Source organism: Stegodyphus dumicola, chromosome 5, assembly GCF_044657685.1.
Source record: "Stegodyphus dumicola isolate Sdum_Otavi_A_Nest chromosome 5, ASM4465768v1".
NCBI classification, from domain to species: Eukaryota; Metazoa; Arthropoda; class Arachnida; order Araneae; family Eresidae; genus Stegodyphus; species Stegodyphus dumicola.
In genome coordinates this window covers 85,919,784-85,934,848 of record NC_140772.1, presented here as the reverse complement: position 1 = coordinate 85,934,848, position 15,065 = coordinate 85,919,784, and the positions used below count along the sequence as shown (strand labels likewise).

Here is a 15,065-nt window from a genome sequence, read left to right as displayed (position 1 = left end):
CGATTGAAACATTCTCTGATAACATGTATGTTGCAATCTCCAAACAGTTTTCAAATAAATACCTCAGGAACAACTTACTGATCTTACTTATCTGACTGTTTCGCATAGCACTTAAGAAAAAGGTGAAGTACACTTAGACTACTACGATTTATGTTTCTCCGGCTTTTTGCACTGAATTTAGAATGACATCATTTAGAAAGGAACTCAAATAAAAAATGAAATATCTGGTGTGATCTTCCTTATATGGAATATTAAATCATACGCATTTTTGGTGCATTTCATTTAAAGTTATTTTCTTGAATTTCAGTAGATATATTTCTCATTCAATTAATTCAGTTCACATTTCGCGGCAAGGCTAAAACCTCAAAATATCTTCATAAAAAATTGAAAAAGATAAAAAAAAAAAGATAAAACACCAAATGTAGTTAAAACAATTTTTACAATTAAACTTAGAGTTTCTACGCAAAAAACAAGCAATTCAGGCAGCGGGCAAGAAGGCAGGCTTTTCGATGCACAAAACGGAAAGTTTACTTTTGGTCTCACACTCGGGAAAAAGACACTGAAGGTGTAGAAACTGATTTGCTTCACTGTTCTGTTAAGTTTCAAATGTAAACAAATATGGCTTCTATGGTAAAAAAATTAGACTTAGCCGCACTTAAACAACTTTTAAATTGTTGATATTTCTACAATTATTGCATGCAGATTAACTTAAGACATAAAAACATTAACCTGAAAAAGTAAGAACAATATAATTCAATCAAAATTGTGCACCAAAATGCACAATTTACCAACATGTAAGAATAAAAGAACTGAGCTCACAGAGCCGAGTAACAGAAAGGATATATATATATATATATATATATGTCATAATAAAAGCACAAGGAAATGACGGAATACTGTAGATGCGTGATTAGACCCATATTGAAGAAGATTTTGATTGCACAGTATGCTAGTAATGCTAACTTGGTAACATCTAAAGAACTTGACAGTCGAGGCAGTTTTAATTCCATTTTTATTTCCAATTGATATTTGTGGCCACGATCACTTGGCACTCTAGTCGTGCTTTTCCACAGAAGATTTACATTTTTGGTATTGTTAAGATAGAAAGAAGCCAGCGAAATTACATCTTAGCACAGTAGAGAGCAAAAGCTGAAGTGCGTAGTTATGAAAGATGGAAGCACGCGAAGAGAAAAGTTTTGGTTTACAATTCGGTGATTGGTCGTCAAGAGGCATCTGGTATTAACGGTTACGTAAGATCGCATGATTAATTTAAATGACGCAATGCAGATAAGTTATTAGAATTTTAGAATAGAGAGGAAGAATTAATGTTTATAGTTATATTATAATTCTGATTCATACATTTTTATCTTACATATTTATATAATTATATGAATGATTGAATCAGTGCACGAATTGAATGATTAAAGAGTTAGGTTTTGGAGGCAACTTCCCCTTGATAAGTCTGTCTCCTGCCTGCTCAACAATCATTCACTTATGCATTTTTTAAGAAATTTTTTAGATTAATTTTAATTTGCTAAATTGGTGAATTTATTTTCATGGTTTGGTTTTGCACTTGATTTACTTATGCTATCTGAATTTAAATGATACTGTAGATTAGTTCGAAAATTAAATCTTTTATATTGTTACAAATTTGGCATTTAAATAATTGATGTTAGTTGAATTGAAAATTAAATGGTTTTATTTCCCGCGCAGTGCAGCGCGTGACGAATATTAAAAGAAAGCTAAGCCGGAAAATTGAAAATACAAGAGCACGTGCACTTAACATTTAATAAACATCTCGTTTTGATTTCGAGAAAGTTCCAGAAAGTTCTCGCGCGCGATTTAAAAATCTTATAAATGAGAGGAAAACTTCTTAGTTCAATGAGTCAGTGATTTTAGTTAGCTTGTTGTTGTTTTAAGAGTTTGTTTAGAAAACTGCTCTTGTTGATTGTAGCGAATTCGCGGATTAGCTTTCTTTAGCTGTTTTGAATTAACTTATGTTGAACGTTTGAGTAGTTAAGATAACTACTGTGAGATATTGTGATACTGCACGAATATTTCAGAAAATTTAAGCATATTTGTTGTGATAATAATAAATTTTTGTTCATTTTTTTTTTCGGACTTGTGCATTCATTTCGTAACGAACCCGCACGCACGCAACAATATGTTTGCACATTTTTAATTATTTTAACTTTAAATTTACTTTTTTACGTATATACATGTTTGTTAAAAAATATATATAATTATATATACTTTGCAATATGTGCTTTGCTGCCGATTGCAACCAAAAAGAGAGGTGCACAACTACATGTTATAGCAGTCCTGTATACGAAATTTCAACGTAATGAGGCTACTCATCTTTGAGTTATGCGAGGTACATACATACGTATACACGTCACGAAAAAAATCTGTTCTGAATCCGTTTTAAATCCTTTTTGCAACCTGTTTTGGGAAAAAAAAAGAGTCCTTTATTCTGCCCTTAAGTAGAGATGTCACGTAAAAATATCGTTAAATTTCATTCGATAGCGGTCAAAATGGATATTTTCTTTGAAATATGATACCCGAAAATTTTAGCGATTACAATACTTCCCTTTAGTTCGCACAAGGAAGTAATAATAAATAAAATAATGTTACGGTTTTTATATTGATTTATTTAGTTTTCTATTTTTAATTGTTTCATTTCTCCATGCAATGAATGCTGCACACGACTTATTTAAAAAGAAAGCTACGCCGGAAAAATTAAAAAAACAGGAGCATGCGCATTTAATAAATAGATGTTTCGTAATTGTACGCTTTTGCTTTTCGGGAAAAATCGAGAAAATACCAGACTATGCTCGTGCTGATTAAAAAGCTTAGCCAGAGAAAGAACATCTCAGGTCAGTTGTTTTATGAGTTTATTTAAAAAACTACTGTTGTTTACTGTAGCGAATTCACGGTGAAATCAGCTTTCTCTATTTTGAATTACTTCTGTTGAACGTTTTGATAGTTTAAAAGATACGTACTGCGAGATATTCCGATATTGTACGAATATCTGAGAAAATTTAAGCATTTTGTTTTTATTTGTTGTGATAAAAATTAATTTTGTTCACTTTTCATCGGAATTGCACATTCAATTTATTACGAACCCTTACGCACGCAACAATAAAATAAAATAACGGGTGGTCATAATTAAACTGACAGTGCTCACAGTGTTGTGTAGCGCGATCTATTTGCGAGAATGGCGCCACATTTTATAGGAAGATTAAACAAGACGGGGGGACGAAGGATTCCGCGAAAAAAAAATTAGTTCCAAAAGTCACAACTAGGGGAATATTTGGCGCTGTGTAATAGAAAATAGAGTGTTAACAAATGCAAATCAATACAGAAATTACCTTTTATTTTGCATTAAAATGAGGTTCAATGTGGCTGCCGTTGTTGTGGACCACATATTGCATTCTGTGCACAGTATGTACAACAGCAGAAAGTAACATGTCTGCAGGAATGTCCCGTACAGTCCGTGATATGTTATCCTTCAACGTAGCCAGGTCCTGGACCACTCCTTGATAGACCTTGGACTTAAGGTAACCCCATAATCAGAAGTCACATGGGGTAAGATCAGGCGACCGAGGTGGCCATGCAGTTGGAAAGTAGAGGCTAATGACTCTCTCTGTTGTGAATTTCTGTCATAGCATCTGTTGCATCCGTACTGCAACGTGTGAAGGGGCTCCATCTTGCATGAAAATGATTTTCCCCAGGCATTGTCTTTGCTGAAGTGCCGGAATGACAAAGCTGTTCAACATGTGGCGATATTTCTCTCCGGTAACAGAACAGGTTTCCGGTCCTGTCGGGGTAATGTTCTCATAGAAGAATGGACCTACGATAAATTCCGCTGTGAACCCATACCAAACAGTTACCTTTGGTGAATGTAAGGGAATTGCTGTGACTGCATGTGGTGATTTGTCATTCCAAATTCGGCAGTTCTTGGTATTCACAGTTCCATTCAGGTAAAAGTGGGCCTCGTCTTCCCATAAGATTTTCCGCGGCCAAGCATCATCCACCTCCATTCTGGCAAGAAAGGTGAGAGCAAAAGTCAATCGCTTATTATGGTCGGAGTACAGTAACTCCTGTACATGGCTGATCTTGTACGGATAGAAGTTGATAATCTTTCGTAAGATTTTCCATACCGTACTGTAAGGCATATCCATATTCCATAAGGCATATCCATAATAAAAGGTAATTTTATTCCGTATTAATTTGCATTTGTTAACACTCTATTTTCTATTACACAGCGCCAAATATTTCCCTAGCGGTGACATTTGGAACTATTTCTTTTCACGGAATCCTTCGTCCCCCGTCTTGTTTAATCTTCCTACAAAATGTGCCGTCATTCTCGCAAATAGATCGCTCTACAGAACAGTGTGAGCACTGTCAGTTTAATTATGGCCACCCGGTATATCGTGTTATTTAAAAGGCTTCACATTTTTTCTCGTTGCGCTTGTTACGTTAAAAAATAATTCTTACATCGCTAAATTTAATAAATATTATACACTCCTCTCTGTAATAAACGTATTTCATTAGTAATAATCAGTTGTAACAAAATCGTTAAATTTGGAGCAAGCCAATTTTTTTCTAGAATTCACTTAACCTACGAAATAGCACATACATTCTCTGCGAAGGTCTCAAGGTTGCATTTACTAAACGATTTGTTATATTTCAGCGTCTTATATGATTGCACATATCCAATTAGAGAACAGCCTTTCGTGTTATTCTACCACAGCTTAAATTCAGTCGGAGCCCAGCTCCGCAACGTCTCAGATTCGGAACGAAATTGTAATTACGGCCGAAGCCCTAAATAACATGACTTTGAGTATATTTAACTATTTGTTATTAATTTAACTTATTTCATTGATTGTTTGTTTATCTCTTTTCGTATCATATTATTTAATTTAATAACTATTTATTATTTTAATGACTGTTTTTTTTAATTTATTTTTTTCGACTGCTTTTCATAAGGCTCGGGCACTTGTAATTCAAAAATTAAACCCTATATTATTCATATCAATAACACGGAAAATTACAAATATCTATAAGAAAAAGCAAAGTTTCCTTTATTTCTAAAATTTTTACTGCATTTTTATTATTTAAGAACTTTAAATTCAGTAACATTATCTTACTCGACAACGCTTAGGGGATGACATACTGACTTTTAAATTTACAAAACTAAGTGTCGTAATGTTAGCTTAATTTGACTCCTTCCGGCATGCTAGACATAAAATGAAGGCTAATACAAATCTTTTATGCTTTTTCTTATACGCTAATATAAATCTTTTATGTACACATTCTGCCTTTTACAGTACTTTTGCAAGTTACATGGTAAGTAAATTCATTTTGATTGAAATTCCTGAATAAAATTAAACATAAGCAAATCTGCCATACGCAATACTCCTGGCAGCATATAAGCATTCCCTACCGCGCCGTGTGCTTAGGGTAAAACCGTCCTTGTAATTGGACATAACTTTCCGACGGCATTATGTTCTCTATGCTTGGGAACGCCTTAGCGTAATGACGTTTAGTTGGTATTCTTATGGTTTTATTTTTGCTGAATGATGCGCATGAGTGATTCGGATGTGTGAAAATTATCGTTTGTTTTCTTTGAAAACTAATGCCAGAAGAAAAAAAATTGATATGCTGCTTTATGCAGATGGTCCTCCTGTTCTATGGAATAATAAAATTATAAAATCCTCCAAAAATGCTGTTGATTTCAGAAGCACTCTTAACTGCTTAGATTATATAAATAGTTGAGTTCATGAATTTAGTGCAAACACCCGGATTGCACGACGATCTCGATCTAGCTGTAAACGTATTGTCTGCTCGTAATTACACTGACAAGCCAAAGCATTATGACCATCTCCAAATTTTTCAATGAATTCGTCTGGATGACGCGGAGGGCACGTAATTAAACGGGAATGGTATTTAACTGGTGCTGCTGGACAAGATAAGGGAGTCATTCTTGCACTTACTTTTTCGAGTAATGAGAAAGGCTGCTGATCTAAGCGAATTTAATACAGGGTAAATTGTAATAGCCCGAAGACTCGGAACAAGTATCTCCGAAACTGCACGATTGGTAGGTTTTTCACGATCTGCTGTTGTTAGTATTTATGCAAAGTGGATAAATGACGGTGAAACCGGCAGTAGACTCAAGGTGTTCGACGTCCACTCGCCATCAAAGGAGAAAGACGTCGAAGACTGTCCCGCTTAATACAACAAAATCGGCGCCAAACAGTGGCTCAGCTTACAGCGCAATAGAGTGAAATCTAAGTGCCCTGTTGGATATGGGACTTTGCAGCAGACGTCCCACTAGTGTACTTCTGTTAACCAAGCGTCATTGTCAGCTACAATGGGCCCGGGAACATCGAGACTGGACCATGGATAAGAGAAGGACAGTTGCCTGGTCAGATGAATCACGATTTATCATTCATCACGTCGATGGTCGTGTCAGGGTACGCCGTCTTCTAGGAGAACAGTTTCTCTCTCCCCGTACAGCAGGTCATGCACAGGCTGGTGGTGCAGTATTATGCTTTGGGGGACGTTCTCATTGGCAGCTGTGGGAGCCTTAGTTGTCGTAGAACAGACCATGAAAGCTTCCGACTGTCTGAACATACTTGTGTATCAGCTGCACCTTTACATGGCATCTGGAAATGGAATCTTCCAGCAGGACAGCGCTCCATGTCACAAGGGTCGAATTATGGTGGAATGGTTTGAGGAGCATAAGGATGAATTCCAGTTAATGTCCTGGGCACACAGCCAAAAGTCGCGCAACGCGTTATTGAGTGGTGGTCATAATGTGTTATTTCCACGTTTATGTCCATGTCTTTCACGTTTCTAATATTTTATTAGCTTAAATAAATAAAAAGTGCGTTCAGTATTATATTATTGCTGACTTTAATACACGTGTATAAGAAAATAAACGTCCTTCTGTGTCCTCCTACTTTTATACGAAACTACGAAACATGTTACACATTAAAAAATGGGCAATTCGTAAAGTAATATCTAGATAATAAAATATAAATTCAAACATACGTATCTCTGTTTCAGATCTACTCCACTTTCAAAAATAAATTTGACTTTTTTGGACTGACGACAAATATCGGGAACTTACTGTGTATCATGTTAGCTTTTTTCGTTCTTGCTATTCGTGAAAACTGATTTGTATCATGATTAGTTTATTAACAGTATTAGTCTTTTCGGTACTGCTCTCAAAATGTAAACAAAACGATGTGAAGTCCAAGCAATGTCAAGGCTTTTTTCAGTTTCATGTTGCTGGCCCCGAGAGGGCGAAGATTTTTTATTTTATGTTTATTACTTTTTCCTACCATTTTGCGGAATTTTTGATTGAGATGTAGTGGCAACGAAAGAAAATAACATGAATGTTCTTCTATAAGCAAACGAATTGTAAATAGCTGTAAATAAAATTTTCCGTGTAAAAAAATGGCAAAGAATTTCAAATATCCTGTGGATTTCTTCATTGAAAGGTAAGCAGAAAGATTTTCTTATCAAATACTGTTAGATCTTGAAGGTAAAAATAAGAAAATACAACTTAGGAATAATAAAACACAAAAAGGCATTCCTAAGCGCAGATCCATATCCAATCATGAAGACGGATTTTTCCTTACGCGAGCGGCGCCGTACGGAATGTTTATATGCCTCCCTGCATTTATTACCTTAAAAGTTACGAAACCGACAGAGTGAGTAGTTGATTGGTTGGTTAATGAATCAACAAGTGTGCGAAAGCTATCTTGCGAGAAATGTATACGTGGAGAAATTTCTAAGAGAAACTGGCTCGTACTCATATTAAATATGGGTAAACCTACGATTCTTCTTTGAGAACCCGAAATGAACTATTAGTATTCACTGGTCTTTCGGATTCGGCTATCGCAACTAACACTGAACACTATGGTCGCAACTAACACTGAAAATTAATCTGCAAAAGCAATCCATAATTGGGTAACTATATTGCTGTTTCATGGCATTTTGTTCAAAGATAAACGAAATTAACACTGATGGGTGCGTTATTTACCTATTTATTGTTATCTCGGGCTCATTTATTTATTTCTTGAAAATAGCGTATTCATGCATTCAAAAAGAATTTTAAGGATTCTTTGTTATTTTTTGTTTGGATACTACTAGGTTCATCTAGTAAATCCGTTTATTAATCAAAAGAACCTCAGCGTTTTTTTTTTTTTTTTTTTTTTTTCTTCCCAAAATGCGATATTTTGCTGAATGGTCAAAATATGCTTTAATTCCGTTTGCACTGTAACTAAACTGTCACCGATGATGTCACTTCAACTCCAACTCCAACTTCCTCTGTATGACGCGATTAACCTGCAAAGAATGCAGGTTGTATTCCGGCTATCTCAGATGCTTCGATGAGCGATTCAGGTAGGGAAATGCTGAAAGTAGGTCTCGGGAGGCAGGATATACTAGCGTCTACATCCCAAAACGGCAGCCTATGAGAGAGGCGATTCTATTATTTTCATCGGGGAGTAGGGAATTTAGAATGGTTTTCTGAGGAACGCCAGCGGCAGTGCAGAAAATTGCAAAGGTGGATTGCCTTAGTTTCTGCGGTTACTTTCAGGGAAATATTAGGCAGTTTTTTTGGTTTGCTGATAGATGGCAAATAGATAATTTACCTTTATAAATCCGTGTTTATCTATTTAAACTTCAGAAGATTTAAGATGAAGTGAATATATTTAACACGACAGAACGCAAGCTTAAGACTTGTAAATCTTTTAAAAAAACAATACATCGATAATTAAAAATATTATTTATAGTTCATTACTAAAAACTTTTTATAAATGTATAGTTATCATATAATTAACAATGCATCCATGCATTATCTCATTATTTATTATAATTAAAAGAGAAGATATTTTTTACAGTAATGTTTAAAAATTTGCTGTTGTCTTTTAAAAGATTTACAAGTCTTAAGATTGCGTTCTGTTGTGTTAAATATATTCGCTTCATCTTAAATCTTCTGAAGTTTAAATAGATAAAAGCGAATTATAAAGGAAAATTGTCTACTTGTCCTCTATCAGCAAACCGAAAAAACTGCCTAATATTTCCCTGTAAGTAACCGTAGAAACTAAGGCAATCCACTTTAGCAATTTTTTGAACTTCCAAATGTAAGCAAACATATAGTCCACTGCCGTTGCATTCCTCAGAAAACCATTCTAACTCCCCTACTCCCCGATGAAAATAATAGAATCGCCTCTCTCACAGGCTGCCGTTTTGGGATGTAGATGCTAGTGGCAGGATATCAAGTACTAGGGGCGTGGCCAGTTTCCACGTGATGAGCTTTGAGACATCTGAGTGGTACTGAAAAATCGTACTTTACCGAAAATAATATGTCACTTCATATATTTCTTCTATAGTAAGTACACTAACGCCAGATTCACCTATAGGATGTTGAATAAAAACAACAAAAATCCTAACAAAATTGTGTCCGGTAACTTTTTTAATAGAGAAGTAACGTTATTCTAATTTAATTTCTTTTTGAGTGTAGGTGTCTCCTGAAGAAGCAAGACGTAGACAAGAATATTTGAAACAACAAAGAGATAAGTTGTTAGCTCTGAAAAAACAAGAACGAGAGAAGCTGCTTCAGCGATATGAAGAAACTTCCCCCAGCAGACCGAAATCCGCCCGGGCAGCACAAAGAGCAGTTCAGGAAGAGAAAGCCGACTCAACTGTTGATCCTAAAGTATTGGCCTTTCGGAAATCTTTAGCCGCTCGTTTAAAAGCTGAAGTAGTAGGTAAGCAGTTTAATATTGTTAGCGAAGTATTTTAGCAAAATCTCGTCTCAGGTGGCTGAGGAGGAAGACCTTGCAACCTTGAAAGTTCAGAATTACAGTTCAGCATGTTTTAGAACAGTTGGCCATTAAACGCTTTTCTCATCTAAAGAATATTAAAAAAATTTAAAAAAGAAAAAATTGAAAGATTTCAGATTTTAATAGTTTGTCAAGGTGTTTTACACTTTGACAAACTACACTTGACACTTTAACACGTTGAGCTCGCAATTTACTAGTCTGCTCTTGCACTCACGCCTGATAACAATTTTTATTTATTTATTTATTTATTGTGTCCTTTGAGCTTTATTATTAAGCACCGTTTTCTTTGCACTTACTCCGTATACATTTCAACAACAAAATTTTACACAACAAACAAGCAAATTTTACAGCAAACAAAAATTTTAAAAGCTGAATAGTAGCATATGTTTAGAGTTACCGAGTTAGGCATACATTTTTCTATTTACTTTTAGTCTTTTCTCAGTTTATCATATTAACATTCAGTTTCTTTAGTAACGACTTACGAAGCTTTTTCTTTGGTCTTTTTATTATCAACGTTTCATGAGCTAAATTTATTTACTAAGAATCACATTCTTCGCACTTACACCAGATAAAATTCAGCTCGACAGCAAAATCGCAAAATATTTAAAAACAAGAATATCTTTAATATTTCCGATAGGCAGTCTCGCACGCTGAAAATCAAAACATTCCGTGCACTATTGCCACTGCTTGCTTTCAAATTCTTGAGTTGTTCATCAAAAATTCATTAAAAATTCTGTGTTCTTTTTCATTAACAATATTACCCACTGCTGCCAACTCATAAAATGAAATCCTTGCTGTTGGATAAAATTAATATTTCATTTAAGGAAAATCTTGGTTTTAAAAGTTCGAGGTTTGCTTCTGTATTTCTTAATTGAGCGCAATTTATTTAAACAATATAAACAAACTATTAAAATGTATATTACCGTTTGAACAAAATTAGAAAGAGAAATAATTCAAAGAAGGGGTACACATTACCACAAAATTTCATCATAACCATTCGATTTATTTGACGTGCAAATGATAGGGTAAGCAAAAAATAAAACTGTCAATCTTTTAGTCGGCTTACCATAAAATATTCCTAATGCATTTTTTATAACACCTGTAGGTTGTCTTATGTTAATTAAGCAGTTATTTTGATTTCAGTCTTTACTATAACTTTTTCTTTCCGTATTAATCACTAGAATGTAAATTGGTTGTGAATATTTAAAATGAATTTTTTGGATTTGAGACAGAGAGTTTTTCTTACATGCATGTGCGCTACGTGAGTAATAACTGGCCATACTCGGTAGGCGAGAGTGACGTCACAGAAAAGAGGCTTGGTCTCCTCCATCTTGGAGTTTCTCGAAAGTGACGCATACGTGTTTGAATGACGTCATGCATGATAGTTTTTTTGGGGGGCAATGATAATATTTTAAGCTTTTTGTTTTTGTGGCATGACTTCTCGGACCAAGTATTTTAAAATGACATCATCAGTTTTTTGCTTGGGCATGCTTTTTACAAAATAGCATCAAGAGGGTAGCATCATCCATAAACTGTTCGGCACGTTATTTTACAAAATGGCATCTGCCAAATTCATACCTTCGTATGCCTCCGCTTAGGTGAACGGATATATTTCTGTGGACCAATCAGATTCTCTGAAAAATGACCTGACCGCCTCTTAGTCAATCAATCATTCAGATGAAATACAAAGTTCCAAGCCAAGTTTCAGCTGCTGGTTGCCTCGAAAGTTCATTTCTTGTTTAATTCTGGAAACTGGAATTAAAAAGCAAAACGTGAACTGTGTTTGCTTTGTGATATTATTGTGCATGATGAAACGTCTTACTGCTCGCAAAAATGTTTCACTCTGCTTTAAATGATGAAACTCTGCTGAAGCTTGCTTTGCTAAAGAATATGTTTTATCTCGGAGGAGATATTTTTGTGACTGTATCCTATTTCTTAGGTTTTACTCGTGTTCATGTGCGGAAATAGAAATATGTGACTGATGACAATGATCTGCTACATCCTACCAAAGACGAAGTTTCGCTGTTTCCACTAGTATGGAAAGAATTCTGCAATCATGTAAATACGTTTGCTTCCTTTGAAGATTCTGTGTTTTTATTATAAAGAAAGATGTGTGTATTTCGAAACAAAATGTCAATGGTGAAATAATTATATTCCTACAAAGACTGTATCAAAAAAAAAAAAAAAAAAAAAAAAAAAAAAAGATTTTAGATTTTAATTCGTACTGTAACGTGTTCTGTTGAGGAATGAACATTTACTTAAACTGTGCTCAAAATATATTGAAATATGTGCTGTCATGAAGTAAACTGCTTGTTGGTTATACACATTTTGAACGTGAATATGCTGGTGATGCAGACCGTCCAAATGGATTTCATGAGCTGCAGGACTCTTTGTGTAAATGTATTGAGAATTTTTTTTCTGACAAAATTTCAAAACTTTGTGTTTGGGTGCAAAGAAGGTTTTAACAATAAGCTAAGATATGAATGCTTTTCAACAAGTCATGCCGAAAAATGTGAAAATTTTTTTGGCCAGGCTTTGTTTACAGTTAATTGGCCTGAGATGACAATTGATGTAATTCGCTAAAATGAGTGCAATATAAATTTTAGCAAACGAATTGTTACTGATAATTTTTTTATGTTATTAACGTAAATGATGTACTAACTAACGATCAACGTTTGTATGTATGTAAAGAAACTCATTTGTTTAAAGATTTATCAAATAGTTCTTTTCAGAAAGAAATAAATACCAGTTTTTATTTATTTTTTAAAATTTCTTTTGGGTCAAGAAGATTAATCTCAACCACCCACTTATCATGATACAACACTACCAGACATTTATTCGTCTTTAGCCTCTCCATGCGCGCGGCTTTCTTGGTTTTCTTTCTTCTTGTGACGCTGCTCACTCCCCTTTTCCCATTTCCGACGCTTTCTCACTGCCCGTCCAGACTGTTCAACGTCTTGTGCCCTATTGGGATACTCAGTCATAGAGCCGGCAACATCGCGTGCTCTACAGCGACAGCCCGACATAAGAGTATATATATAAAGAAAAAAAAGAAAAAAAAAGAAATTTAAAAAAAAACTTTGCTTACTTTTCAGTGATTCAACATAAACATGAATGTTAATTTTTCACCTGCATATTTTACTTAATAGAAACTAATTAAAATATGTTTGAAAGCGTATTGCAAAATTACTAAGTAGGGACGCTATATAAATGAATATCAGCTTGAATTTCGATCTAACAACTGTTGCAATGGACGTAGCTTTAGCTCGGACATAAGGAGATCCTCAAGTTCCCGGAAGTTTCAGGGATGTGTTTTGCATAGTGCTTTAAGAGGTCGCATGAAAACAAAAAACATACAGAAATGATTGCAAGTGGAAATGGAGAAGTGGAATAGCTGGGTCTTCAAATTTTGAGATTACAGCATCAGGAAGAAGGAAGAGGCCTAGATTTTTGCAAGCTTGTGAATGGGTCAAAGCTTCATGGGATGCTGTGAAAACATAGACAATGGTTAAATCATTTAGGAAGTGCGGCATTAGTAATGCATTGGATGGTACAGAGGACAATTTGCTGTATGAGGACTCAGAATCTGACTTAGAAGAGTTTGCAAGTGACTCTTCATTTAGCTTTGGAGATGAGTGTCTGGCTTTTGACGGAGAAGATTAAAAGGTGTTCTTTCCCAGATAGATTGGGCATTTTCAGAAAGTATTACTTTCTATTTGTATTACTTTATATTTAAAGTACTGTAAATTCATTATAGTGATCAGTAATAGAGTTTTAGCTTTCAAAAATGTGTATAAAAAAGGGGGTGCATCTTATACGCCGGCAAATACGGTAATTTATTTTAACATTTAAAATATTTCCATATAATCTTAATTAGGACGATCGGCCTGTACAGAATTTCATTTAGCAGCAACATACTTTCTTATGGGAACATCAATCATCTGTTTTGTATTAGTCTTGACACAGTAAATGACCAAGATGGAGCTTTCTTATGGGACGCTTTCGAGACGATTTCTTATAAGAACATCAATCATCTGTTTTGTATTAGCCTGATGCAGTTTATGACCAAGACGCAGCTACCCGTGGGTGATAAGTTCCGATGAGGATAACTTTGAATGAAGCTGACGCACTTCCATTATTAGTCGGACTGAAGAACTCTTTCGAAGATTTGTACAGCGACATATTTATTCTGAAGTGATTAGAGAAGATTTCTAAGCTTATCCGTCGCGCCCCTCTTTTACCGCTTCAAAAGGAAATTGTAATGCGAACTTAACTCAGGAAGGAAATGTTGCAGACCCTAAATAAATCGTTATTCGAATCCATGGAGTAGAGAAATTTTGTTTCGTTCTCTACTTCGCGATCTCCTTACTGGCTGTTCACCATAGGGGATCCTCTTCTCTTCTTGAAAGATGTTCGCTCCTCCTTCTCTAGGTCTCCGCTAGCTCCAGGTCTCCCCAGGACTTAAAACAAAAGGGCTAGCTCATAGAGCTTTCCCCCCTGAAACAGGCAGTGGATAGTGATGACGTAAGTATGATTACACTGAGCGCGGAGATGCAATTGACAGCGTAGAAATTAGCGTTTTAAATTTGAAGAACCAGCGTTTAAAATGAGCTGCGTGTCAAAAATATCTATAATTTGGAAGAGAAAATGTTACTGCAGTATGCATTTTACACTGAACATTAAAAAATTTAATAGTACTTACTCAATTTTAAAATAACAGATAAAATGCGCTGCTTTTTTTAATTTGCAGGGATTTTTTTTCTTTAAATGCCTGTTTGTTTCTAATCATTTCTTTATCTGCATGTTAACTAAGAGAACTCTACTACTGCTTCTAAGATAACTATAATAACAGCTATTTAAAATGAATCAAAAAACAACCTGAAACTGACATAGTTTAAAATATGTATGGTTATAATGGCAAAATTTCTGCTAATCTAAGTTTGAGTTTCAGCCTAATTGTAAATTTTACATTGGTGTTATGTCGTGGAGCAAAAACAATTTTTCTTTACACCTGACTGCCTCTGGCTCCGACATAGCAATGTTAATACTCTACATCTAAAATTTTAAAACACCATTCCAGAATTCTAAATGTTTATTTAATAGAATTCTAATCATATATTTGCAAGTTATACACTATAAACACAATAAACAAAATTTGAACTTATCTGCACCAGCGTGAATAAGCCTGGCATAATATTCTGA

The 15,065-nt window shown here is 34.8% G+C and overlaps 1 protein-coding gene across 2 annotated transcripts in view; it reads left to right on the top strand.

Annotated features, from left to right (window-relative positions):
• LOC118194606 (cilia- and flagella-associated protein 36) overlaps positions 1-15,065 on the top strand; it is a 152,462-nt gene that overhangs the window by 83,302 nt on the left and 54,095 nt on the right. For both annotated transcript variants that reach the window (XM_085816849.1, XM_085816850.1), the window contains exon 7: positions 9,542-9,788. In XM_085816849.1, coding sequence (XP_085672975.1) covers positions 9,542-9,788 — 247 coding nt within the window. The remainder of the gene's footprint in view (positions 1-9,541; positions 9,789-15,065) is intronic.